We start from the raw sequence: 27,920 nt of genomic DNA, 5'->3' as shown, positions 1-27,920 counted from the left end.
ATTTCAACAGCCCTGCACATGGCTTTCTAGCAACCAGATGTCGATTTTTTTTGTATTATTGTGCACTGGTGTTCAGTAATTTTAGGCCCTATATATACACTATACATACTTCGTTTTCACATTCAACAAACATCAGCCTGGTCACTAGATAAATTATTCCAATACCAGGAAAAAAAATAACACTAGTTTAAAGTTGTTTTATAACAGAATTTATTAACTTCTCCGCAATGCCAATCCCTGCCTAATCACAGCGTTAACTCATTTATTTAATCCCTCCCTCTCAACTGGAATCTTTCCTTTTCAACTAAAACATGCTCTTGTCACTCCCCCATTCTGAAAAAAACCCTCTCTTGATCATTCCAATCTCGATAACTTCCAACCTATCTCTCTACCTTTCATCTCAAAACTACTTGAACACCTAGGGGTAGATTCACTAATGGGAGAATTTTCGCTAGCGTCAACTTCGCACAGCTCGCACAAGTTCGCCAGGTGCAAATGCGCTACGACTACGCCAATTCATTAATATGCGGAGTTTGTCCTGGACTCCGAACGCTGGGGACTTTTTGCTAGAGTTACTTCAGCAGTGCGAGCATTTCTTAGCGAAGATGCGCCACCGTTTGTATGTGCCTAGCGAAATTCCGCTAGTGATCTTGAGCTCAGGTCAATTTGCATATGGAGGGTAATTTAAACTTGTATGGAGGTCTGAGGTGGAGAAGTCAACTCTGGCGAAAGCAGTAACGGGAAAATCCACACTTTACTGAATTTCCGAATAAACGACCTTTCGTCAAAGTGAAAAGTCGCCTGACGATAGAGTGTGAACTAACGATATTGGCTGTCTCTTTCGCTATCGAATTGACGCCTGTGCCTATTAGTGAATTGGCGATGTCCCTATGGGTGGCAACACTGGCGAATTGCCGCTAGCGTTAGCCACTTCGTCCTTTAGTGAATCTACCCCCTAGTCTAGAACCGACTAACGCTATTCCTCTCTGACAATAACCTGCTGGGCAACAACACTCCACTGAGACTACCCTAACTAATGACCTCTTAACAGCTAAAGCCAACAACCACTTCTCACTACTTATACTGCTTGATCTCTCAGCTGCATTTGACACTGTGGATCATCCTCTCCTCCTCCAGTCATAGTAAGTTAGATTGAAAAAAAGATCAAGTTCAACCTTTGAACTCTATTTTAACCTAACTGCTAGTTCATTCGATTGCCCTTCGCGTCAAGGCCCTGGTTCTCTTCTTACCTCACATATGTTTACTTCAGTGTCTCCTGCAATGGAGTACAGTGAAGTTCTCCCCTACCTCCATCTGTTGGAGTTCCTCAAAGCTCTGTCCTGGGCCCCTTATTATTCTCTCTATATACTTCCTCCCTCTGTAACTAATCAACTCATATGGTTTCCAATACCACCTTTATGCTGACGATACTCAGATCTTTCTCTCCTCTCCTGAACCCAGAGCTCTTAACTCGGATCTCTTCCTGCCTGTCTGCTATATCTACTTGGATGTCTCAACGCTACCATAAATTAAACCTCTCTAAAACAGAAATGGTTCTCTTTCCCTCAATTAACATCTGTAATATCCCAGAAGTATCTATCATACTTTTCCACTATCACCCTGTCTCCCCAGGCCCGGTGCCTTGTGATTATCCTAGATTCTACTCTGTCCTTCACTCCTCATATCCAACCACTTATTAAATCATGTCAATTTCACCTAAGGAACATATCCAAGATGCGGTCATTTCTCACCAAAGATGCCACCAAAATTCTTATTCACCCTGTCATCATATCAGTTCTAGACTACTGTACCTCTCTATTAATTGGCCTTTCCCACCAGAAAATGTCACCTCTCCAGCCCATAATGAAAAGTGTGGCCAGGCTTATACACCTCAGCAACCACTCCACCTCTGTCATGCCGCTCTGTCAATCTCTGCACTGGCTTCCACTAACTTTCAGAATAAAATTCAAACTAATGACCCTGACATTTAAAGCAGTTCATAACTCTGCCTCACCTAACCCAACTGCTTACTAAGCTCCTCTACTAACCTACTCCTCATCTCTTCTCTCATTACCTCTCACATGCCAACATTCAAGACTTTGCATGGGTTGCACCCCACCTATGGAATTCTCTCCCTTGGTCTGTCCTAGTCTCTCCCAAACTTTCTGCTTTCAAAATATCTCTTAAAACACACTTATTCAGAGAAACATACCCTCAACTCCTTAGATTGTAAGCTCTTTTGCACAGGGCATTCTTCGCCTTTTGTATCAGTTACTGGTTTGCTATGTATGTAATTCTGTATGTTCTTTATATAATTCTGTGTGTTGTTTGTTTATATATACATTTATTTTACAGCTCTGTGAAATATGTTGTTGCTCTAAAAAATACATGTTAATAATATACGAAATGCTAATTGTAAGGTGAACTTTTCCTTTAAAAGGAGGTTAATTAAAAGCCAATTTTTGTAAAATTGCTCAGAGTTCACAGCACAGCACATTTTTCTTGCTTCTGGTCAGCTGGGTTAAATTTATATCTGATCACTGATGATTAGCAAGAGAACTGTAAAGGCAAGCATCCGTAGATGCTTCCTGCATCAAACACTCAGCCCTCTGGCAGCCAGTCGGCCACCACAGCAGTAAAGCATTGCTGTTCAGAATCATGAATAGTAATACTGTTCATGAAAACTGTTCATGAACGGGATTTTGGAAGACTAAAGCGACACATAGGTTTTACCACCAGTTTAGCCCTTTGCAGAGGCAGAGATGTATCGCTGGCAATTAATCTCCTGATGTGCCATTGCTCTAACCATGTGTACTTTCAATTTGCTTCATTAGCTCCAGTTTTCCAACTAATGCCCTACTTTGATAAACAGCCTACTGATTTCTTTTCATCAGTAAGACTATGCACAGAAAATGTAACTGTACAAAGCACTGACAAGCAAAGCAGAAGCAGCGCTGGTTACCACAGAAATGTGGTTATTTCCTTAACCTGACCATTGTAGTTATTTTAAAACCTATTTCAGGAAGCTATTTTCTAAACTTTCATTTTGCATTGCTTGCCCTTAATTATTCTGCAAACTTTGAAATTGTATTTCATGTAAATCTAAACCAGCTGACTAGAAGCGAGAAAACTGTGCTGAGAAGAGAACTAAAAACAGACATAAATGTTTTTTTCAGTTCATAATAAAGAAAAAAAAATGCCCCTCACCTGTGTGAAATAAATTAAGCTCCCACTCCATGTAATCGAAAATTTCCACTGTTAACTGAAAACTGTAGGAAAAGAGATAAACACAGAGTAGGTTGTTTAATTGTACACATTATGAATGGAAAGAAGTTTACATTCATTTAAAAATGCACTGAATTACCAGTGACCTGCAATGAACACAAATTGTGTATAGACACTACCTCTTCACTGATGTTCAAATAAGTGACAACATCAGATTTGTGTCTTGACTGTCACATTAGTTTTATGAAGACAAAATTGACGGTTCGGGATGCACCGAAAGCCAGGATTTGGTTCGGGATACAGCCTTTTTCACCAGGATTCGGCCGAATCCTTCTGACCGGCCTAACCGAATGCGAATCCTAATTTGCATATGCAGGGACTGGGAGGGAAATCTCGTGACTTTTTGTCACAAAACAAGGAAGTAAAAATGTTTCCCCCTTCCCACCCATAATTTGCATATGCAAATTAGGATTCAGATTCGGTTCGGTCCAACATAGTGGATTCGGTGCATCCCTATTTAAAACACCCCAGTGTTCACACCTAAACTGTTCCCTAAGATAACCAGAGAGGCTAGCAGGTTATTCTTGCTTGAAAATGCGCCAATGTGTAAGTTCAAGAGAGACCCAACAGAGGCCAGTTGCGTGGGATGTAAAGTATCTACTGATACTGTTAGAAGAGGGGTTGCTGAAAGTCCCCTTTTATAATAGCCAGGGGACAAGCAAACATTTAAGCATTTCACCTCTTAAAATGTTCTTAATTATGAAAGGTACAGGGCTATACTGTGAGAGTATCTGACCACACTCCAATGATAACTGGCCCTGTCTCCACTCACTAAGCAACACTGACTGCTTCTGTAGAATTTCTTGAAAGTTTTCAGAGCAAGGGAAATCTTGCAACAACAATTTAATTCTACTTATATAATGTTTCTGTCAGATGTGGTAGGAAACGACATAGTACAGGAATTTGAATATGTGCACATAAACAGAATAGGTGGGGCAAGCTGTTTGTTTTTTTCTATATCTATTACATTACATAAGCACATGAATAAAATGTAAAAAAAAAGCTTTGTGGTATTTGAGTTAAGATGAAGGACGTTTTTATTTGTGGTTGTTCAAATCTGAAATTGCTCCAGTGCTAAAATCATCTGCAGTAGAACATCACACAGCATTTAAAGTAAATGCAAACCAGCCTCGCATAACTCATTATATGCCAGAATCCTTTTAAGCCAAAAGCCCTGTGTTGTGCCATACCTGCTGACTGTAATCGGAAAACATATATTCATAAGCCCAACATTTGTAAATACTTCCCCCCGGAATATTCTTTTTTACAACTTGGTAAGCAAAAATGAGTTTCCCAAGTTATAAAATGTAGCTGATTTGCATTCTTAAATAGAACAACAGTAATTGTGGTTTACTTTTGAGAAATAACGGAGAAAAAAACAAATATATATATATATTGGACAACTCTTTACCTAAGTGGCACATGAATAAAGGTCACTTGATGTAATGTAGGATGCTTTGGCACATTATATTAAAGGGATACTGTCATGGGAAAAATGTTTTTTTCAAAATGAATCAGTTATAGTGCTGCTCCAGCAGAATTCTGCACTGAAATCCATTTCTCAAAAGAGCAAACAGATTTTTTTATATTCAATTTTGAAATCTGACATGGAGCTAGCCATATTGTCAATTTCCCAACTGCCCCAAGTCATGTGACTTGTGCTCTGATAAACTTCAATCACTCTTTACTGCTGTACTGCAAGTTAGAGTGATATCACCCCCTCCTTTTTCCCCCCCAGCAGCCAAACAAAAGAACAATGGGAAGGTAACCAGATAGCAGCTGCCTGGCAGATCTAAGAACAGCACTCAATAGTAAAAACCCATGTCCCACTGAGACACATTCAGTTACATTGAGAAGGAAAAACAGCAGCCTGCCAGAAAGCATTTCTCTCTTAAAGTGCAGGCACAAGTCACATGACTGGGGGCAGCTGGGAAATTGACAAAATGTCTAGCCCCATGTCAGATTTTAAAATTGAATATAAAAAAATCTGTTTGCTCTTTTGAGAAATGGATTTCAGTGCAGTATCTGCTGGAGCAGCACTATTAACTGATGCGTTTTGGGAAAAAAAAGTTTTCCCATGACAGTATCCCTTTAAGATTCTAGTCCAGCAGCACACTGAGTTAGTGAAAAAAACACTGCTTTATTGTGCCACAATAAATACCCCTTTAGTAGTTAGGTGATGCACTTGGGGAGGCTGTGCAGAGCCACCAATGTGTTTAAAACAAGGTACTTTCTTAAATAAGACTAATAAAAGCAGACAAAATGATTGGCAACCTAACTTTATGAAGAAGAAGTAGCACCCAGGTATCAGCAATCAGTTCTGGAAGCCCTTCCCTAGTAAAACAGTGACTTTACAAACATACACAGGTTTGTTGGCAAAATATCATCCAAACAAGCATTCCAACGAAATCACTAACCACAATTTACTTTTAGGGTCATTCTTGCTACTGGATGTTACGGTGAATGAAGCTATGCTTAGATGTGCACTTACAAATTGTTTACATCATTCTCTCCAGCTTCATCCAGTTGCCGGTCAGTCATCTGAAGATTTCCAGGGAATCGTGGATTCTAAGGGCGGAAAACATTAAAACTACTAATTTGCTGTGTGTACAAATAGTGTGCGGGTCATGTTAACAGCATCACCTGAATGTTAAAGAAATTGCAGTTTTATACAGTGGAAGCCACTGCAATATTTTAATTTCTCACATACCCCTCTTACCTTTGTATGGAACTCCATCTTAATGATCAGAAGTTTGAGATAGATGCTGCACAGCTGCCCATATCCTTCACTAAGGTGGCCCTTAAAATTAAAGAATCAGTCCAGTATTTAGGAGAAATATGTTCACAGTTTACAGGCAAACTATACACTAACAATAAGGTCAAATTTTCTGTAAGACATATCTACAAAGATACATATGTGTACTGTATGTATTCTGCACAAAGAGCATTATTTAATTACAGGTGTTATACATAATATTCCATTATGGTTAGTTGGTTCAGATCTTTTATCTTCTCCTTGCCGTTGTGTAAAAGGGATTTATCCTACAACAACCAATATGTGGATACAGTATAGGTTTGATTGGAGCCAGTGAACTGGCTCACTGAGGATGAAACCAAGGAGACTGATATATGGAACTTGTGGTGAAAGAACATAAACTTAACAAAGAGTACAGTTAAAAATGCTGTATTGTATATAGTGAACCTTCAGTAACAACCCAAAGTTTCAGCAGCCCTTTAACTATAGTGATCAATGAAAGGTGACAACAGCTTCCCATCTTTTGATCTTGTTAAGCTATTTTTGGCCTGCTGGTGACACTGAACATACTCAATGTGCTCTGAAAAGCTTATTGGCTAACACCTATATTATATCTATAATAAAGGCTGATGCTACAGAGCTGATCAATTCTGATTCCTGCCTTGAAAAATATTTGCATTGAAGTACTCCATTGCTATGAAATAATTCAATGAATATGGTTGCATAGAGGGGCTTCCTGACAATCTTTTGAGTGGGTTTATCAAAAAAATAAAAAGATTGGCACCTAAAACCTGCAGAGCTTTTTGGATGCTGAAACCATATGTGAGTTTATGAACTTGTGAATGGTTTTAGGAACCAAATCTTTAAGTCTGGAGGATGAAAATTAATAAATCAGCCGCTGACTGTATTAAAGATGATTCTAAAGCAATCCCAAACAGTACAACTAGTAGATAATTAAAATTACATGAAACTTACCCACATTCGGCTCATATCAATAAGTTCATTTTTATAATGAAGAGAATCCCTTAGAACCTGTAGAAAAGGCCAATGTTATATCATTTGTAGAATTCAAGAGTTTAAACAAAGATTTTTAGTTAACTCACAAAATATTTGATAACCATATTGAATACAAGAAAATATATAAAAACTTTTGGTACATCGTATTCAAAGTCATACTGTTTAAAAGTTTCTTTTTCACTATTCACTGTATTGTGTTGTTCTGTGCACATTGTTAGTTTGCTATTCCACTGCACAGAATATAGTTTTCTTTATGATCAGTGTATAACTACTGTGCTATTAAATACTGTACAAGTTGGCCAATGTGAAAGATCAACACCTCTCCTACCATCCAATCTTGTTGGTCAGGAAACAAATAGATTTAAATATCCATTTGTTTGTCCATATCACTGAACAGGCAGGATTATTGTAATGGAGCCAGCAGCCACCTCTATTCTGAAAACCCACATTTTAGTTGCAGGTGTCCGCTGCAGAAGCATATACACACACCACAAGGCAACTCAGATACTACATTAACAGACATTAAGAGGATTATTTATCAAAGTCTGAAAATTTCTCACTATTTTGTTGAAACCACTCTGACCAATATACCCAGTGACTTTTTTTATCAATAAATTCTCATGAAAAATCTGGTGCTGGAAAAGATTCGATAAAATAGTAAAATTATCCAAATCGTATGTTTTTTTGGGTATTTAACGCTCAAAATCTTTTTGGTATTATTGCCTGAAAACCATGAGATCTTTGTATTATTGTACGAAACCCAGCACGGATCAGAATACCTTCCAATTGTAAACAGGACATCTGCCGATAACTTCTACATGACCTCGGCAGGTCTGAGTTTTTATTTCTCTGGAAAAATAGTGTTTTCCCCTTTAAAAGTCCGACCAGAAAAAATCTGACTTTAGTAAATAACCCCCTAAATGTTATTGTAATAGTAAAATTGATGACGGTACTAGATTACTTGGGTTAATATGTGTTCCTTATCTGTACTTACACTGGGATGGCCATCTCTCAGAAGCTTGTGAAAAACATGGCAGAATTTCCAGCACAGGACTGCATTACTGGACAAAGGCAGGCGGTTCACCGCCACCCAGAAAGTCTGTGCCCCCTTCTCATGGTGTGTTCCCAAGATGCAAGGTGAACATACAGGGTTAAGGACAAAGTAATCACACAAACCGAAAAACAATGACACATAGATGATGCTTAACTCTGTGATACTAACAGATGCAAATAACTGGTGCCATGACCAAGAATTAATGTGATGCAAATCAGGCTCAAAACCAATTTCACACATTTCTCATGCTCCAGTAACAAACATCTAAAATCCATGATTTATTTAACAAAGAAAATGCATTGAAGTCAAAATAATGTATATTCCAATGCACTACTGTCTTCCACAACAAAGTATGGGTCAGCAGTATTATCAACGCAAGCTACATACAGACTATCCATTGCATAGCTTTTTTTTAGTTACCTGTCAGATAAACAATGAATCTGGAAGGTTTATTTTTTCTCCATGCTTGTATAGGTTCCCTCCTAAACTCCTACCTTGATCATAGTGTGTAAATATGAAAGGGAACTTAGATTGTAAGCTCCTCTGGGGCATAGCTTCAACTGAATGATGTATAATATCTGTTGTGGCATAGTCTCACCTGAATGATGTATAATATCTGTTGTGGCATGGTTTCACCTGAATGATGTATAATATCTGTTGGCACTATAAATAGATAATGGTTGAAAATAAATAGTAAAATGTAAACCTATTTTTCTAATACATCCTGATAGGTCACCAGTGTATCCCTATAGGGACAAAAATCCTAACTTGTCCCTCCCACTGTTATTCTACTACCTCCCCTCTATAAACAAACAAGCCTGCTGCTGAACCTTAATGGCAGTCCTATTACTCCACATATTTTTCTTTTGTCATACCATCCTCCCACGTTTTTTAATCGTACACCTGAGCTGTGGATTGATACATCCCCTGCTTGCTTCTTTTCTAAGGATATTTCTTGCATGTTTTTCCTTTACAGCTGCCTCTTGAGTGTTGATGGCTTTGTTTATGCTCACAGTCTGAAAGAGGAAAGAGTAAAGTGGAGTGAGAGACTGGCTGCCACACAATAAACCCACCAACATATTTTCCTCCCAGTGGGACCCTAACTCTATTATTTGCCATTGTTTATGTGCACATTTTGGACCAAGACTTCCGAGAATGTGCCCAAAACAAAGGCCATCCTATATATGTTGTACTAATACATTAAAGCTGCAACACTTTTGTCAGCTGTGTGTGAAAATCTTATGAAATCATATGTAAAATAGTATGTGTAAGGGAAGAAAGCAATTTAAAATCCTATAAATTAAAGGAACAATGTCCTCTTTTAGTACTGTTAGTACTGTTTTGGTACTTTAGTACTGTTTTTAGTACTGTTGAACAGTGCCAAAGATTATTTTGCCATTGTATAAATATCTGTTAATATCATAACAATAAGTAGCTACTAAGTATTTCAACTTTTACACTGGAATTCTGGGTAAAATCTGTATTGTGTTAAAAACCATGGTGATTTGCATCTGAAAAATGCACTTTACACCCATCTGTAAATCGTGCTTCTACTGTCAACATTAAAACCTATGTGCCAGATAAACCTCCCATAAAGGAGTAATTAATGATGTTATTCCTAATATGTTCTTGTTAGAACTTGAAGTATAGCAAACAGACTGTGCTTTTTATCCACACAGAAATGAAAGGGATAAAAATGATATTTATATTGAGAAAAATGTGTGCCCACACATGCAATTATCTTTCAAACAGCCTTTAATTGACTAATTTCACTGATGGAAAACACATTTAATGCACAAAGTAAAAGTCAATTACAGCAAAATAAATACTGAAATACTCTCATTCAAAAGCACAAAAAGCTGTGAATCTCCCCCACATTAAAAGTCATACAGACACTACCTCTTCCCCCAGTTCTGTTCACTGGAGGAATTCCAACCCACAGTCACTAAATCAGGATGCTATCCCAAATGGCCCTATGGCTCATCTTGGGAATGAGCAAAATATTTCTATTTGCACTCCATACAAATACACTCTTAAAGGAAGACTAAACCCTAAAAATTAATATGGCTAAAAATGCCATATTTCATATACTGAATTTATTGCACCAGACTAAAGTTTCAGCTTCCCAATACAGCAAAGATCCAGGACTTCAAACTTGGGCTCACCATCTTGGAAAGTGTCTTTGGCACTCACCTGCTCAGTGGGCTCTGAGCAGCTGTTGAGAAGCTAAGCTTAGGGGTCGTCACAAATTATCTAGAAGAAAATGAGGTTTGTCTGTAATATAAGATGATGCTACAGGGCTGATTATTAAATTCTGATGCTAATTGCACTGGTTTCTGTGCTGCCATGTAGTAATGATCTGTATTAATTACTAATCAGTCTTATATTGTGACATTTCTATTCTATGTGTACTGTACATTGTGAGTGGGTCCCTAAGCTAAGTAAGTGACAGCAGAACACTTACTCGGTTCGGCCAGGCAGAAGGATTCGGCCGAATCCTGCTGAAAAAGGCCGAATCCTGGCCGAATCCCGAACCGAATCCTGGATTCGGTGCATCCCTAGTTCTGGCAAATGCCACAGGGTCTGCTATAAGGTGCCATAGAAAGTCACTATTTAGTGGGCTGGGTGGGCCTCTGTGTGGGCTGGTTCAGCCTCTGTGTACCTGAAATGCCAGGGCCTATTTTGACTCTCAGTCCAGACCTGGTTCAGGCCAACAAAATGCAGGCCTCCTCTAGCAATTGGTCATCACTGATGTCACCTTACAGAGACAACCAATTGCCAGAAGAGACAACAGAGATGGACAGGTTGGAAGCAGATATAAAAGTAATGACAGCTCGCCAATTTGGGATAGGGTCAAAAGAGGACATTTTAAGAGTCGGACACTGGATTACTTTTTGTCAACCTGTGCATTAATAATGTGTATGGTCAAAGGAATATCCATTGATCTGTGCCGCTTGAAAATTTCATCTGCCCATGCATCACGTTGCCAGGTACATGAAGAATTGGCAGATGAGCTGTTGCTCCTCTTCCACTTCTTGTACTTCCAATTATTTACAAACTCTAAAAAATTATTTGGCTCCTGATGCAAAATACCCCAGTGTACAGAACTTAAATTGCTTCACTGGGTAGGAACTAATGAATGATGAACAATTCTCTGTACTATATATAACCTACTGTATATATAAATAAAGGACACAGAGCAATTCATCAGTATCCCTATTGGTACCTTTATAACACAAGCCCTTGATAGGGATTCTCTTACTCTCTGACTCTCTTCGTTTGCTACTGTGCTGGTGGGTATCACCTACTTACTGACACCAATAACACAGTGGAATTTTGAGTGCTAATTATAAACATGTGGCTCATGGGTAAAAAAGGTTGCGGACCTCTGCTCTAGAAGAAGTACAATTACCTTTACACTGGCAAGGCCTTATCACTAGATCCGCCAAAACATTGAAGGTATTGTATATTAAACAATTGTTTAATATACAATATACAAGTTGTGAACTATTCTATTTTTAATTACTTTTCTTACACCCAGTCTAGAACTTATTCCTTTATGTAACACCAGCCAGATTGTTGCCTTCTGTCATGTATTTTTCATCTCTTTCCTGTCATGTTTCTTTCATATCTTTCCTGCTAGACTGTGTTACTAAATGCATCACATTTTTATATTATTAAAATCACATAATGGTTGCACTATGCCTGGTCTTACTCTGATAAATGTACCAATCTACAACAAAACACAGTCAATGAAACATCCCTGCAAACCACTAAAAATCGCCTTTCTGATTCTGTGCCTTTAATAAATTACAGAATAACAAATTTCCTTAGTTGCAAAAGGAATCTACAAAAGAAAATATTAGTTTCAAACATCAAAGCAATCATTTAAAGGTATTGTTCGCCTTTGAACACTTTTTCCACTTCAGATAGTTTCAGATTGTTCACCAGAAATAAAGACTTTTTCCCAATTACTTTCTATTTGTGACTGTTTTTCTATTATTGAAGTGTAAATTTTTCACCTACTAAAGCTTCTCTGGGGTTCGTCGACGCTTTAACGTCTAAGTTGATACATTTAGTTGATACATTTGTTATCTTTGTGTTGAGTTTAGGCAGCAATTAGAATTGATACAATAAGCTAATATTCCACATATACTGCTAAGAAATTAATCAACTAATTGTAGCCACTAAATGGAGCAAATTGTAACAGTTCAGATGATCCTGGATCGCTGAGCTGCCAGACTTAAATGCTAAAGCCAAGAACAATCAACTTTAAACTGAAATTTTGTGAAAATAAAAGAGGGAAAGCAATTGAAAACAGTCTGTTTATGGTGAACTAACTGATAACAACTGAAGGTGTTTGGAAGCTGAACAACCCCTTTAAAGGAGACATATAGGATACATTTTAAAAAAAAAACTTATTTTCTAGGCAATTATAAGTAATATACGGTGTGGCTATTTCTTGGTGCTAAAAATTTATATTATCTTTAAAAATAGCCCCTTTATTATAGCCCCCTATAGCTGTTCACTGGTCCCTGTCCCAGATTTAAATGAGGAGTGGGAGTGTCCTAACAATGCCTGTAGAAGCATAGTAGGGGGCAGCCAATTACAGCCCTGAATTCACACAAACACAGACAGGCTTCAGTTCCCTATCAGGTCCTGCTAGCTGCTGATTGGTTCCCATCCTACAGTGCAGTGTGCCGAGTGCTACTGGGTCCCCTGCACAGCCAGACAATTCAGGGCGCAGGAAGTGGAAGAGAAGTGAGGGATTATTAGGGTTTTTGCAGACATATTCAATAAATCAGCCTGAAACAATACTTTTTTTTAAGCACAATTCTTCCATATCTAAATGAGTATAACGAGCTGGTGCATTCTTAGTTTTTACACAAAATGTTTCCTTTAATGTGCCAATATAGATATCCCCACACAGGAGCACTTTGCCTATTTTGCGATCCTGAGAGTCTGGCCGACAGGAGGTAAGGGTGTGTGCGTGTTTAGGGGCTCTATTTTTAGAATGCAATGTGAGAGTCCCTGAGCCAGACAGGAAACACCACTCCTTAATCTGAGAACAACTCGGATCTGTTCATGTAGCTGGATATTTAAATTATGCCTTTAACCAAAAAAAAAATGCTGCTTACAAATGTCACTTTGTATACAAGTATCAACTCTCACAAAAAGTAAGGGGTGGTTACCCACATCTAAATGGCAAAAATTATACAAGGGTTGCAGATGGCATAGACAAATCTTCATTGCTTTATGGCATGGGTAGGCAACCCGCGGCTCCGGAGCCTCATGCGGCTCTTCATCCTGCTTGCTGCGGCTCTGTCTTGCGGCTTTGACTGTCACGTCGTCTATACAGCCTTCGCACTTGCTGACGGCTTCTTGAGTGTGCGACTGTGGTAAGACAACGGTTAGCTTACCACGGTCGCACACTCTGGAAGCCGCCAGCAGGAGCGAGGGCTGTATAGACGTCCCAGGAGTGACAGGCAAGACCAAGCCACAGCAAGATGATTCATCATGGTCCTTAAAGTGGTCACACACTCAAGACAAGAGAGGGAAGATCAGCATGGAGCTTCAGAAACAGAAGTCACATTAAACAGATGAGAACATACATTAGAAATATGCACAGCTTCTCACTTAAAACACTTATTTGTGCATATTAACCACAGCAAAATTGCAGAGGAGACTCCTCTGATGAAGCGCCCAATAGCTCGAAACGCGCAAGGAGGGTGTGGCTAACACAAGGTAGGCAGACCGGGGGGGGGGGGGGAGACACTGCACTGTGTTAACATGCAATTTTGCTGTGGTTAAAATGCCTAAATAAATAATAAAAAAAGCTGTGCATATTTCTAATTTATGTATTATAATTGAAGTGTACCTTTGCACAGCTCTTATTACACAGATAGCATCTGCCCCAAAATCTTTAATTAAACAGATGAGAACACTAGCATTTAACAGGGCTATTCAGTGTTTAATTTATTTCAAAGCAGGCCTACACAAACATACACACTGCACTTCTGTTTGTTGTATTCTGTTGTAACAGTTAAAATTAAAAAAAGGTTAAAACTTTTAAAAGTTTATAAGCTGTGTTAAGTTTTGCAGCTCCAGACTATTTTTCATTAGTGGAATTGGGGGCAAAATGGCTCCTTTGATAGTAAAGGTTGCTGACCCCTGCTTTATGGGATGTCTCAGTCTGCAGTCTGAACAAATCCGGGTCCCAATATGCCAATACGGTTTATGCCACACATCACTTTGCTGCACCACAGAAGTATGTTGCATGTATCATCCAAAAATGTATCTGTATGTGTATTTTAGTGAGATGCTGGTGTGTGTGCCATTTCTGGGGAAGAAAACTGCAACATCTCCTGTTATATTGACAAATAACAAGTGGTATTTTTTGGCATCATACCAATTAAAGACTACTTTCTTTTACGTGTCTGTGTGGAGGATTGGTCCTTGAGTGCCTGCTCATACTACTAATACAGTTTGAATCCATTCCCTCAGCTGAAGGTTCAGGGCAGTGCACCTGAACCTCCTCCTACACTCCTTGAGACCTGTTCTGTCTTTATTGCATAAAAGTAATATGCTCTATTTAATAGTAGTACAGGTATAGAACCTATTAACCAGAATGCTCAGGACCTGGGGTTTTCTGTATAACAGATCTTTCTGTAATTTGGATCTTCACACATTAAGAATACTAGAAATCATGTAAACATTAAATAAAACCCAATAGGCTTGTTTTGCTTCCAATGAGAATTAATTATATCTTAGTTTGGATCAAGTACAAGCTTCTGTTTTGTTATTACAGAGAAAAAGGAAATCATTTTTAAAAATTTTGATTATTTTATGATAATGGAGTCTATGGGAGATGACCTTTCCGTAATTCAGAACTTTCTGGATAACAGGTTTCCAGAAAACAAATCCCCTTACCTGTACATATAATATTTACTACTTCAATGTCACAAATTTGCCTTACTTTTTTCCAATGGCCTGCACATTTTCAGGTTGTTGGCACAATGTGGTCTAATACAAAGTAATTCCCATCAAACCATACTACTTAAACAATTCCCACAGAGAAAAAAGGCGTATGAATTATTAATACGGATATGGCTAGAGGTACACATGCTGGATGCTTATTATAAAGAAAACCATCTTGAGTTATTTTACAGGACTAAGCCTCGGAGACAAATAATAGCTGGGCACTGCTGTTAAAGAGGTCATTATCACTGGGATCATCACACTGCAAAAACCCTTTTACTATACCAAGAGAAGCTTCATAGGGAATCAGGACACACAGAGCTGAATTTCTAACAACACTAGATAAATCCGATAGTTACAGACACAGTTCACTCATTCCAGCAATTAGATTATTCTGCCATAATCTCATTACTGAGACTAAGATTGACTTTGCACTGTTTTCCAGTGGGTTTTTACTAGACAACTGAATATCAAGCAGAACAATTATGAAACTATGGCAGATTACTAGAATTAAAAGAAAACCCATACTAAACAGTTAAACTGAAAAACTACTTTTAAAGCAAAACTTTTATTTATATCTTGAGTCTCCAGAATTCTGGGTCTCATTTTTAGTGGCATTGCAAAGACCCTGCAAAAGCTAGGGACTATGGGTAAACTGCCACACTCGTAAAAATCCAGCTGTAAAACAGATGGAGGGTTCAAAATTTAAGATAGGATCTTTCAGATATCTGCAAAGCTTACTCTTGGTTTATTTCTATTTTTCAACAACTGTACAATGGAGTTTTTAGAACATAAACCCCCAAATGTAATAAAAGGCACTAAGTTTGCCCTGAAGCAGTAACCCATAGCAACCAATAAGATTTTAAACAGGTGACCAGTAAATGCTACCTGCTGATTGGTTGCTATGGGTTACTGCCCATGGGCAAACTTAGTGCCTTTTATTATATACTGTAACTACCCCAAATCTCACATTTCATCAAATCCTCCTATTTAAATACCTGTAGAATTCTGTGAGTTGCATTTGCACGGCAACATTATAATCCACAGTACCAGAATGACAAGTTTAGTGTACACCTACTTTATAAAAAGCATGTAGCAAAAAACAACACACATATTACGGATGCACTGAATCCAGGATTCTGCCTTTTTCAGGCTTTTGTTGTGTGATTTTTCATCACACAACAAGTATGTAGAAAAATTTTCTGTGCACACAGTTTTCTTTCATCCCTTGTGTCCCTAATTTGCATATGCAAATTCAGATTTGGTTCGGTATTCGGCCAAATCCTAAAATAGTGGATTTGGTGCATCCCTAAATCATATACAGTAAGAATTATACTTTAAACTGTTTCTGATACCTGTACTGTTTCTGAAATAATCAAGTCTTTACTATGTCAATTGCAGCAATCTGTCTGTCTAGGCGCATGGCTCTATACAAGCGTAATTCTCATTTGCAAACTGAGGAGACGGGTAGAGGAACAGGTTGAAGGGATGCTGTTTTTTGGAAACAATAATTCGGGATTGAACAGGAGTTGTGTTAGCTCATTAGATGCACTGTAGGAAGAATGCAATACAGACCTGCTAACAAGCAGTGAGCTGTTTTACAAAATTGTTTGGTGGTGCCAAAAGTTACAAGTGATTGGGATTAGGCAACTTGAAGGTGCCTCTGAGAGGACATAGTGGTAGGGACCACTTATTGGCACACTAAACTTTGTTCATAGTTACTGATTCGCATTATTGACAAAAGGAATTGTCAATTTATTGCATCCATTATTTATTACCCATACTCACAATACTCACAATACTGTTTTTGTCACACAATAACCTCATACTAAAGGTGATATATTTATAGAGGGTTTGAAGGTCTGGTAATTTAATACCAGATCGATTCACATTTAGCCATGTGTATCCAAAAAAAAAAGAGGGCAACATTTCGGGCCGTTCTGGACACTTTGTCAAGCCAGAAAGGGTCCAGAAGGGCCCGAAAATGTTGCCCTCTTTTTTTCAGTTACACAAATAAAGCACCTATTTCATCGAGCAAGATTCTGGTGTGCTTCTGGATTATTCTCTACATGAAATGTATTTGAGTCACAATGGATTTCACACATTAATTGAATTGATTAATTTTTCTGTTTTTGGTTTTCCCTTTCTTTCACATAATTTATTCATATTTACAAATACAGTATTGGATTGTGCGACTCAACTTCTCTGGCAGTTCCTTTCTTTAGGAAATTTTTTAAACAAAAAACTCCTTTAAGCTTAGGGGTAATTAATAGCAGTCTAACATAGCAACTTTCATTTTTAATTAAATGTAAAAGTTATTTAAACAGTGGGCACATGCATTAGGTTATTTTGTGATTTTCATGCTGACATGACCTTGCTGTCATTAATGTCAAAAACTATATTTATGGCTAAAGTTTATTTCACTGTGGGGCAGACTATATCCCCTGGGTAGAAGAGCAAATGCACTACAGGTTGTAAGAGGATAAAAATAGAGTCAGAGGGAGCAGGCCATCCCTCTCCTTACTACATGTACTTTAGGATAAGGTGCAATTGTGGCCCATGTCCTTCGCTGCTTCCTAACTTGTGCATATAAATGACTCTCCGGTAAGGTGATGGTTAGGAGATGGGAGTGTGGATGCCAACAAGCCTCCCCTTCCCTCCACTCATGAATAGAGCACTGTCAAAAGCAAGAAGCAATGTATTCAACAGGATGATGTCTATGCTCCAAAACAAAGACACATTTGTATATAACTAAGCTCACCTGCTTTTTACTCCTTACATTTCTTTTTGTATTTACAGTGATGTGTACTCACTCACACTGTTTGCCCAGCTATACTGTAATTCTCAGCAGCCAACTACATTGCTTTATGTCTACTTTGATGTCCAACACCATTACTCAACATCGACCTAAATGGCTTTGTATGTAGTCACTTTTTTCCAGGCAACATTACTCATCACCCAATCACACTGCCGTGTCCAGCTGCTTGGCTTTTTTTTGCTCAACTACATTACTCAGTTCTGTGTCTGGTCACATTATGCTTTCTCCAGCTATATTAATCATTTCCTAGTTTCACTGCTGTGTCCATTTACACAAAGGGTTGGGGAACATACATTAGTGTTGGAAACATGACTGAATTATGAAATATGCCTCTAAATAAAAGAATTAATTTACTTTCCCCTGGGAACCCCAGGTAATGCTGCACTCTTCTTCTGCTATATTCTTCGGATTCGGCCAAATCCTTGTGCCTGGTCGAACCGAATCCTTAAAATCATGTGACTTTTCGTCACAAAACAAGGAAGTAAAACATTTTTTAGCCAGACGGCTTTCTTTTCCCCTCCCCCTCACTGATTTGCATATGCAAATTAGGGTCCGGATTCCGTTTGGTATTCGGCTGAATTTTTCACAAAGGATTCAGGGGGTTCGGCCAAATTCAAAATAGTGGATTCGGTGCATCCCTAATTGTTACAGAGAAAAAGGAAATTATTTTTAAAAATGTATATTATTTGATTAAAATGGACTCTATGGGAGATGACCTTTGTGTAATTCAGAGTTTTCTAGATAATGGGTTTCTGAATATACACTTGATAAAGAGCAAGAGCTCGAAACATGTCGTGTTCGTGAATAAAGGCACCGTTTGCAGCAGATTCGCCTACGCTTGTTTGTATCCACACCTACATTGCTTGGCTTTTGGATGGAAGCAAGGTGTTGTGATACTGGAAAAGTGATCTAAGGGCAGTATTTTACCAGTATATCTGCTTATCTTGAATATCAGATCCTATACCTGCAAAGATTAGTGTGTGCTTTTCTTTCAGACATATGATATACAAGAGATTTTTTATATGAAGAAAACAACCTCAAAAGGATGAACATTTTGGTAACTGTAGTTGTATTTACCAGTACAGAGCTGGTCAACGTCATGAATTGGCAGAACAATAGATGGCCATGGTTACCATTAATATTAAACAAACAGAGTTTCAGGAGCCAGCCTAATTACTAGGCAAAGGAGATCAGCAATGCCATATGATGTAGTATGAGACAGTAGCATAGTTTTAATTGATTAGGACAATAGGTAATTTCAGAAAAAGTCACCAATTAGACTAGTAGTATCAGTGGGTACAATTTTTACTCAGTTAACTTATTGGCCATCACAATGTCCATTTAATTTTTTTTAAAATGGTTGACCAATATACTTGTATAATGTAAGCCCACAGAAACCCACTGGATGAGGAGTGGATCAAATCCATAAATGTGGTCCTTGATATTCGACGAGACATCAGTCTTTCTGAGAAGTCCCATATTGGGGTTGCTGTAGGTTGACATAGACAGGATTAGGATGCTAAAGAGGGGGTCTGTTTGGGCCTCTGTGTATTTAAAATGCCAGGGCTTATTTTGAATCCCAGTCCAGTGAAGCAATATCTTCTTTACCTTGGTACTGACTCTTACCTTTGTTGCCTTGTGAGTTTCATTGCAGACTTTAGTTTGCTTTAACCTGCCTATGCCATATTTGCTTTATTTTCCTGCCTACCTACCAGCTTTATTATATATCAGTCCTGCCTCAGTCTCTGCTTTGCTTCCACATTGTTCCCTTTTTCAAAAACTAAGACTAGTGGCACCTTCTTGATATCAGACAAAGCCATCCTGTCAATCGTATTCCTGTGTGTACAGTAAGTTTAACTATGGGCTTGTAAACAGAGCTAAAACACTGGCATATCCAACAAAAAGAATTGTGGGGTTTCTTTGTATTTGTGATCCTCCAATATGCCAAGGAGTGTGTTCTCTCATATGTTTGCTCTGCACTGGGAGGCAACAAAGCATATGCACACCATAACCAAATCCAGGTTTGCATTCATGTTACGGCAGAAAGTTGCAAATCATTGCAATCTGGAATCTAAGTGTAGCCAAATACCACATCATGCAGGAATGGCAAGGCACAATGTAGCCCTGTATATAAAATAACATGCAGGAAAGGGGCATGCCATGACATCTTGCTCAGGGAAAAGCAGCATACACAGACAGGCATAAATCTTTGTGCTATGCAGTCATAACAGGAGTCCATAGAAATAGGTAAGGTGATACTAAAAGATTTATATCATATCCCTGCAGCTGTTGTATATGGCTAAGAGAAGGACAGATGTAACATACAATTTCCCAAGCCATAGCACCATTTAACAGCTTTCATCTACATATTCTATTAATGGAAGGAAGTCACACTACTAGACAGTCTACCCAGCAACCTATGTTGCTGCAAAGGAATAGATGCTAAAACCACAGTTAATTCACATAGTAATTAGTATAAGAGCTCCATAACATATCTTCATGTAAAGGTGGGAATACAGTTAACAACATGCATAATTTTCTATATTAGGCAATGATTTTAATCCTTATTTCCAGGACAGTACATAAATAAGCAGTGCAGTTGTTTATTTTAAATGTTGCACATTTTTTCACCTCCCATCCCGTAAAGCCAAACGAAGAATGTACAATATGCGTGTCTTTCCTTCAATGAAAACTTTGAGCGACCGGGAAATGTTTCCCCACCAGTGATTTACTTTATTGTCAGTGGGAAAGCATTTTATGGAGATTTGATGCTTACAGAAGCACAAATTTCAGAGCAGGAGACATATTTCCCTGTGAGCCATTAGTCTAACAAGATGGAGACTCTATTATGTTTAAAAAAAATATGACTCACTCCTACCAAAGCAATGGACAACCCAACAGCCCAGTGTAGAGGACAGTTTGCCACACCGCACAGAACACTGAGCAGACATGGAGGTGTGGGGTTGTTTGTTTGTTTGTTTTAAAAAAGCACAATTTAAAGATCCTGTAACATCTAAAAGCTAAGACTTTCCATTAAAATAAGTGGCAACAAATGAACAATTTCTTGGCAAACAAATGTCCTCTTGCCTTTAAAGGAAAAGGAAAGGTCTATTTAAATACACCAGTAAACCCTCAAAGTAATGCTGCTCTGAGTCCTCTCCCCCTCCCTTTCCCATCTTCCTCCTCCCCTACCTGCTGTAATCTGAGCCCAGAGCTATGAGTGAGCAGAGAGACATTCAGGCAGGACGTAATGTCACAACAAGCTAATATGGCAGCTGCTATCCTAAACAAACAGAAAGAACGTCTAGAGCTGTTTACTCAGGTATGGTAAAGCATTCTGCAGAATAAATATAGTGTTATAGCTTGCACTATTGTGGCTAATCTATTGGCAATAAACTGTTTCGGTAGCTTTCCTTCTCCTTTGAAAAAGGGTTTTCATTTTGTATTCTGCAGACAAATAGCTTTGGGCTCCTGTTTACAGTGCCTTCCTGTGTAAGAACCAAGCCCACTGCATGTTGTGCATCTTATTTGTTATCTGCTTTGTATCCATGAACCTTTCTGCCCTATTAAGGCCATGACACACAGGAAGGTCTATTGCCTGTGTTAAAAAAACTGTACCACGGCGAAAAATCTCACTGAAAATGCCTTGCTGTTGAATACAGCAATAATCGCTGTAAGTAAATTTCATTACTTGTGGCAATTTGGCTTAATCTTGGAAAAATGCGAGAGCAGGCGTTTTCCCATGATAAGCCGGCTACGAATCTCTCCATGTGTCATTGCCCTTAAACTTGGATGGCTGCCCCTATGGCTAAACAGAGACAGTAAATTTAATTGCATACAATATAACCAATGAAGGGTAACAGTACATTATATAGTAGTATATTAAATTACATATAAAACACTTTGATTTGTAGCTATTACTGTTACTTTTAGAGTTCTTTTTTATGAGAGAGGCAGACATAATGGTTTACATATCTTTATACTCATGTAATTCTGAATAATGTTTATTTTTTATTTAGCCTGCAATTACAACGCAAAAAAAGTTTTTTAAATACCTCACTGATCCTTGTGATCCATCAAGGCAAATTAGAGCACTGTCATTAAAGATTGGGATTGTTCCTTATTTGCTGAGGATTTTTCTCAGTGAAACATACGTCATAATAATTAATGTTATTTGTAGCCTCATTGCATTAATCAAATATAACAGTCCTACAAGGCCAATCCATGAATCTCTGTGTGGAAGACACAGGCACTCTATTTTACATTAGTACTGCAATACATGTGGCTAGCATGTTATTTACAAGGGGGAAGGAAAGAATAATAAGCAAAAGCAAATCAATAATATCAATAACAAACAAATCTCAATGAAAAGGTACTTTAATTGGTATATTAAAACAGTTCTTTCATTTCTGGTGAATATTTTACTGTATTTCTGCAGCCAATGAAAATGTTTTTCAGTAAGACAAAACTGGCAAAATTTGTTACTGCAAGTAATCAGGGATTTTTCATCAAGAAGAGATTTTAATACAATAGAACCCCTATTTTATGTTTCCCCAAGGTGGAGTAAATTCAGAGAAAACATAAAATCAAGGGAAAACACAACCTGATTGTATAGGACCACAAGAAAAACTGCATGAATTCCAGGAAACCGTAAAATCCAGGTACATAAAATCGGGGAGGACCACAAGAAAAACTGCATGAATTCCAGGAAACCATAAAATCGGGGTTCTACTATGTCGAGGGAGGTGGAGCAGGAGAGGTGACAAGTATTGAGTTCTTCCTTGGTCAGCTGGTGACATAGTTTGGGTGTATGTTGTTTACATGGGAGGACACAGTATGCACCCCAAACTATGTCCCCTACATAAACAGCCTGTACCCCAACCTATGTCCCCCACGTAAACATTATGCACCCCAACCTATGTCCTCACATAAACAGTATGCATCCCAACCTATGTCCTCACATATAAACAGTGTGCACCCCCAACCGATGTTCTTACATAAACAGTATGTACCCCAGCCTTTGTCCCCCACATAAACATGCACCCCAACCTATGTCTCCCGCGTAAACAATATGCACCCCAACCTATGTCCCCCATGTAAACAATATACACCCCATCTATGTCCCTCACATAAACAGTGCTGGGCCTTGGGCTGTCTGTGCCAAAGGCAGGACTCACTGCTTGTCACATCTTCTGTCCCACCAGCCTTCACATTAAATTCCCACCCAAACCCTATTCCCCTGTTACCCATGGGTGGGGAGTCACAGGAGGGAGCAGTGACAAGAAGACAATGGTCAGAACATTGGGTAGGCAGGCAGAAGAGGCACATGTCAAGTGCCCCTTCATTATTGTGCCTTAGGCACATATCTCTTTTGTCTACCCCTATTTCCAGCCCTGCATGTAAACAATAGCCCCATCCCTGTTAGGGCAGAGACACAAGCTCAGATTCGTGGACATTAGTCACCCAGCGACTAATAACCCTGAACTGCCTTCTGCCAGCTACAATGTAAATCACCGACGGGATGGCAATCGATCCACTTCATTTTCCAAAGACGCTTCACGAGGAAACTTCAGATGACTTCGGAAAACAAAGCGCTCCGAGTGCCATCCCGCTGGCGGGAGGCAGTTTGGGGAAATATTAATCGCCCCAAAGAAGAGACGATTTATCGCTGTGCGACTAGATCTCCCCAAATCTGAGCGTGTGTCTCTGCCCTAAAAGTTCAGTAACCTACTTCAAGTGCACACTAATTAAGGTACAATATCCAGGTGTGTGACCTAGGGTTTTCTGGATAATGGATCTATATCTATAGATCTATACCATAAGTCTAATTAAAAAAAACATTAAATTAAACAAATAAGACTTGTGCTACCAATATGGATTCATACTAGTTAGGATTGTATTGTTTTATTATAGAGGAAGATAAAATAATAAAATAACTTGTAAAAAATTACAATTATTTGCTTAAAAGGACTCTACGGGAATTATATATGGGTTTCCTATACCTATACAGGTATGGGATCCGTTATCTGGAAACCCGTTATCCAGAAAGCTCAGAATTACAGGATGGCTGTCTCCCATAGACTACATTTTATATAAATAATCCCAATTTTTAAAAATGATTCCCAATTTCTCTGTAATAATATAACAGTACCTTGTACTTAGATCCAAAGATCCCTTATCCAGAATACCCCAGGTCCCGAGCATTCTGGATAATGGATCCAATAATTTTGGATGTAGAAAATGATGCACAACTTTAGATACCAAACATGCATTGCAATTTTTTGTCTTGATGCTTTAGCCAATTTCTAGGATGAATTTATTTCGTTATAATGCACAACAGCTATGAATATCTTAAATCCTTATAAACGGTGAGTTCTGATGTCATCAGTTATAAATGGTGAGTTCTGATGTCATTTCTGTCACATGACTCACTGAAACTTTTGTATTATAATAAATAAAGTACCCCCAGTTGTAAAAACCTCGGAGTTTCATGACCTGTATAAAAACACTCGGCATTCAGCCTCGTATTTTTATATGGTCATGAAACTCCTCGGTAACTTATAATATCCTTATATTTTACAAGAGGGGGTACTTTATTCACTATATAATTATTCAGTTATAAATCGCCAGCATATTCTTCTGCACCATGCAGAGTTGATGCATCATTCATATTATCCCTTGCCACAGCAGAGCAAATAACCAAGCAAATACCCTTGAGGATATCACTGTATGTGTCTGAATTTGCTGTATCATTTTTGACATATGATGAGTAAAATTATCCAACTTGACAAATACCGCAAGAATGAAAAATAACCAGAAGTCAGAAAAATAAAAAGTCACGATTCCTTGTTTCTAGGGGAGTAATGCACCCCTTGAAGCTTCTCTCTAGTACACACAGTAATCCTGTCTGCTGTGACAGAATGGCTGGGTCCTAAATTCAGGCCACCACTAAATTAGACTAGGGACACAATGCAACCTATCATGTATTTATAAAGGGCCAACATATTCTGCATCACTATACAACAAAATGGTGTACACATTAAAAACACAAATCATATACAAAGAGCAACACACAAGAAGGTAGAGGGCCCTGCTCATAAGCGGTAGTAGTACTCCAATGCCTTCTAGAGAACCACAACTTTAAATATGTACACATGTGTCTCTGTATAATTCCAGTACAATCTCTAGACTACAGGAAAGAGCTGCCAGGATAATAATACTGTCTCCACTGTGTCACCTTTAATATAGGTTCACTTTTACTGCCTCTACGCAAAGGCTGTTTTAGTTTGCAACTGTTTTGCAACCAAATGAATAATTTACCCTTAAGCCAATACAAAATGGCAATATGTTTTATAATAGAACACCCACAGTAGATTTAGTGTGTATATGTGTGTATAGTATATGTGTATATATATATATATATATATATATATATATATATATATATATAAAAACACATCTTATCTAGTGGGCAAAAAGCATTAGATGTCTACAGTACATGCCTCAAATTGCACAGATACTACTGAAACAAAACATGCTTCACTGAAAGGAATGTAAACAAGACATGCAAAAGGATATTTCCATTTCTCATCTCTTCTTCGAACATTTACCTTTAAAGTGGACCCGTCACCCAGACATAAAAATCTGTATAATAAAAGTCCTTCTTAAATTAAATATGAAATCCAATTTAATTTTTTTATTAAAGCATTCATAGCTGTTGTAAACTCATTTAAAAATATCAGCTGTCAATCAAGTATTGCCTACCCCGCCTCAATGCCTAGGCATAGAGGCGGGGCAAGCAATTACTTTCACTTTCCATTCAGCACTTCCTAGATGTCACCGCTCTCCCTACATTCCCCCAGCTCTCTTAACGATTTAATTGTGTAACCAGGGCATGGGGATGGACTTCAGGTCCCCCATTCTGGTGCACAAACAAGATTCTGAGATGATACAAGGCTTGCCTTAATAACAGTGTCCACAAAATGAGTTCCCAGACTGATGGAAACAAGATTCAAATAATTTATACAGTGTAATTAAAGTTAATTTTGCTTGACTAACATGATAAAATAGGATTTGGATAATTTTGTTTGGGTGACGGGTCCCCTTTAAAGTAGAGCCACAGACAGGAAAGCTAATTTATATTCTAAATGACTTCTTGCTACATTTTGCAAGGTCCCCTGTGGCTGATCAGGCAACAATATATATATTTATAATTTTTTTTAAATACATATATATCAGATGATCAGTGAGGTTCATATCATTGTGAAGCTCTTTGGCAGTAGTAGGATAAACATGTCTAATTCATCTTTCCTAGTGGCAAGCATTGCTCAAATTTACATTTAACAAACTTATTTTAAAGACTCACCCAGGTCCATTTACTGAGGTTATAAAATGGATCCAATTATAATTAGTTCTAATGCTAATGGTGGCCCACTAGCTTTGCGAGTCTAAAAGGGTGTATGTTAAGAGGAATCACAGGGTTTGTTTTTGGTCACACTCACCATTTTCCCAGCATCCATGATTTCTGAAAATTTCCTTGGAAGTTGGTAAGAAACCCCTTAGGCAAAGAATCTCCTGTTGATGCAGACTTGAGTGCCCAAAATATTACTGATTGGTTAACAAGGTGATTGAAGCAACATGGTGACCCTGTACCCCACACAATGGACATAAAAAATACAAAGAAGAGGAACACCTTGAATTAAGAACAACTGTAGCAGTGGCTAAAGTCTAAGGACAGTTATAAATTGATAGGACTGACTTGGAGACAGTCTGGAGAGATAGTCTTTGGCATGTAGGCAACAAAAACAAACCTGAACAGGCAGGCTCGGCAAAAAGAAGACACACAAAGTAGAATGAGCAGGTATAGAACAGCATATTAGGATGGGCAGGTTTGGAAAACAGAAGAATGGGTAGGTTAGGACATACAAAAATGTAGCCAGAATGGACAGACAGACCTAGACAGGTTAGTTGGCACAGGCAGAAGTTGGCAGGAGGTAGCTTGGACACAGACAAGGGCTGGCTGTCATCGATACACAGAAGACGGGAGGCAGGCTGGACAGACAGACCAGGGAAGGCTAGTTGGGAGTTGGGACAGACAGAAGTGGGCAGGTAGGTTGGACAGACAGACCAGGGAAGGCTAGTTGGGACAGACAGAAGTGGGCAGGAAAGCTGGACAGACAGACCTGGGCAGGCAGATTTAGGCACACATGCAAAAGAAGAATTAAGAAGTGACAGGGGTAGACAGACAACATGTTAACAGATTTCCAGAGACCACAGGGTACTCACTGGCTGTGTTTATCCCAAATCCATAGAATGCCAGTGCAATGGGCAGGCTGGAAGGCAGTGATGTTGAGTGGGGGTGGGCACAGATTGGTGCGGACACAGAGCCCAGGGCCAGCCACACAAAAGCATTCCAGCAACAAGACACAGACAGATGGCACAGAGAGCAGCCCTCACCCAGATAAGCCAGGGAGAGGGAGGAGACAGTGTGTGTTTAGGCTACAGGGACCAATGCAGGACAGACACACTCAGAGCATTACTGGCTACAAGCAGACTCTACTAGAGAGAGAGAGAGAGCTATGCACACTAGCTAGCATGCAATAACACACTACTTGCACAACAAACAGGGCAGGGATGGAGAAGCAGAGAAAGGGCAGAGTACAGTTAGGGTTACCAGATGTTTGCGAAAATCCAGATTTTTCCTTCTTTTCAAAGACATGAAAGTGGCTGGAATTTCTCTACTATTCAAGCAAGTGTGTAAATTTGCCCTCAGTCCCTAACTTCTGCAGCTTTCCACCCCTCCCCTTTCTCCATCAATCACTGTATTTTCCCTGAGTGAGCTCCTGCAGCTTTCTGTACCGCCCCCCCCCCATCCTCTGGTGCCTGTTACTGTCTGTTCCGCCTTCTCCATTTACACTGCTGAGGCATCAGTAGCTCTTCAATAGGTTCAGCCTCTGTGCTGTACCCAAGCGCACTCTGATTGGCTGGAGGATGCTCCATAAGCAGTATGTTCA

General features: G+C 38.8%; 1 protein-coding gene across 5 annotated transcripts in view; it reads right to left on the bottom strand.

Annotated features, from left to right (window-relative positions):
• hip1.S (huntingtin interacting protein 1 S homeolog) overlaps window positions 1-27,718 on the bottom strand; it is a 68,556-nt gene extending 40,838 nt beyond the window's left edge. Inside the window, exons 1-8 of one of the 5 annotated variants that reach the window (XR_005965778.1) lie at window positions 27,193-27,557; window positions 26,409-26,553; window positions 9,064-9,127; window positions 8,052-8,194; window positions 7,016-7,072; window positions 6,005-6,085; window positions 5,777-5,853; window positions 3,208-3,269 (exon numbers count right to left, since the gene is read on the bottom strand). Coding sequence is in view for 4 of the 5 variants with exons in the window: in XM_041583698.1 (XP_041439632.1) it covers window positions 3,208-3,269; window positions 5,777-5,853; window positions 6,005-6,085; window positions 7,016-7,072; window positions 8,052-8,194; window positions 9,064-9,127; window positions 26,409-26,426 (502 nt within the window). In the remaining variant the exon portion in view is untranslated. Of the gene's footprint in view, window positions 1-3,207; window positions 3,270-5,776; window positions 5,854-6,004; window positions 6,086-7,015; window positions 7,073-8,051; window positions 8,195-9,063; window positions 9,128-26,408; window positions 27,558-27,580 lie in introns of those variants that run through there. The other 4 variants (XM_041583698.1, XM_018249131.2, XM_041583699.1 and 1 more) reach the window with 4 other exon arrangements.
• Window positions 27,719-27,920: the final 202 nt, after the last annotated feature.

Source organism: Xenopus laevis, chromosome 2S (genome assembly GCF_017654675.1).
Source record: "Xenopus laevis strain J_2021 chromosome 2S, Xenopus_laevis_v10.1, whole genome shotgun sequence".
Taxonomy (NCBI): Eukaryota; Metazoa; Chordata; class Amphibia; order Anura; family Pipidae; genus Xenopus; species Xenopus laevis.
This window is presented reverse-complemented; position numbering and strand designations above follow the sequence as displayed.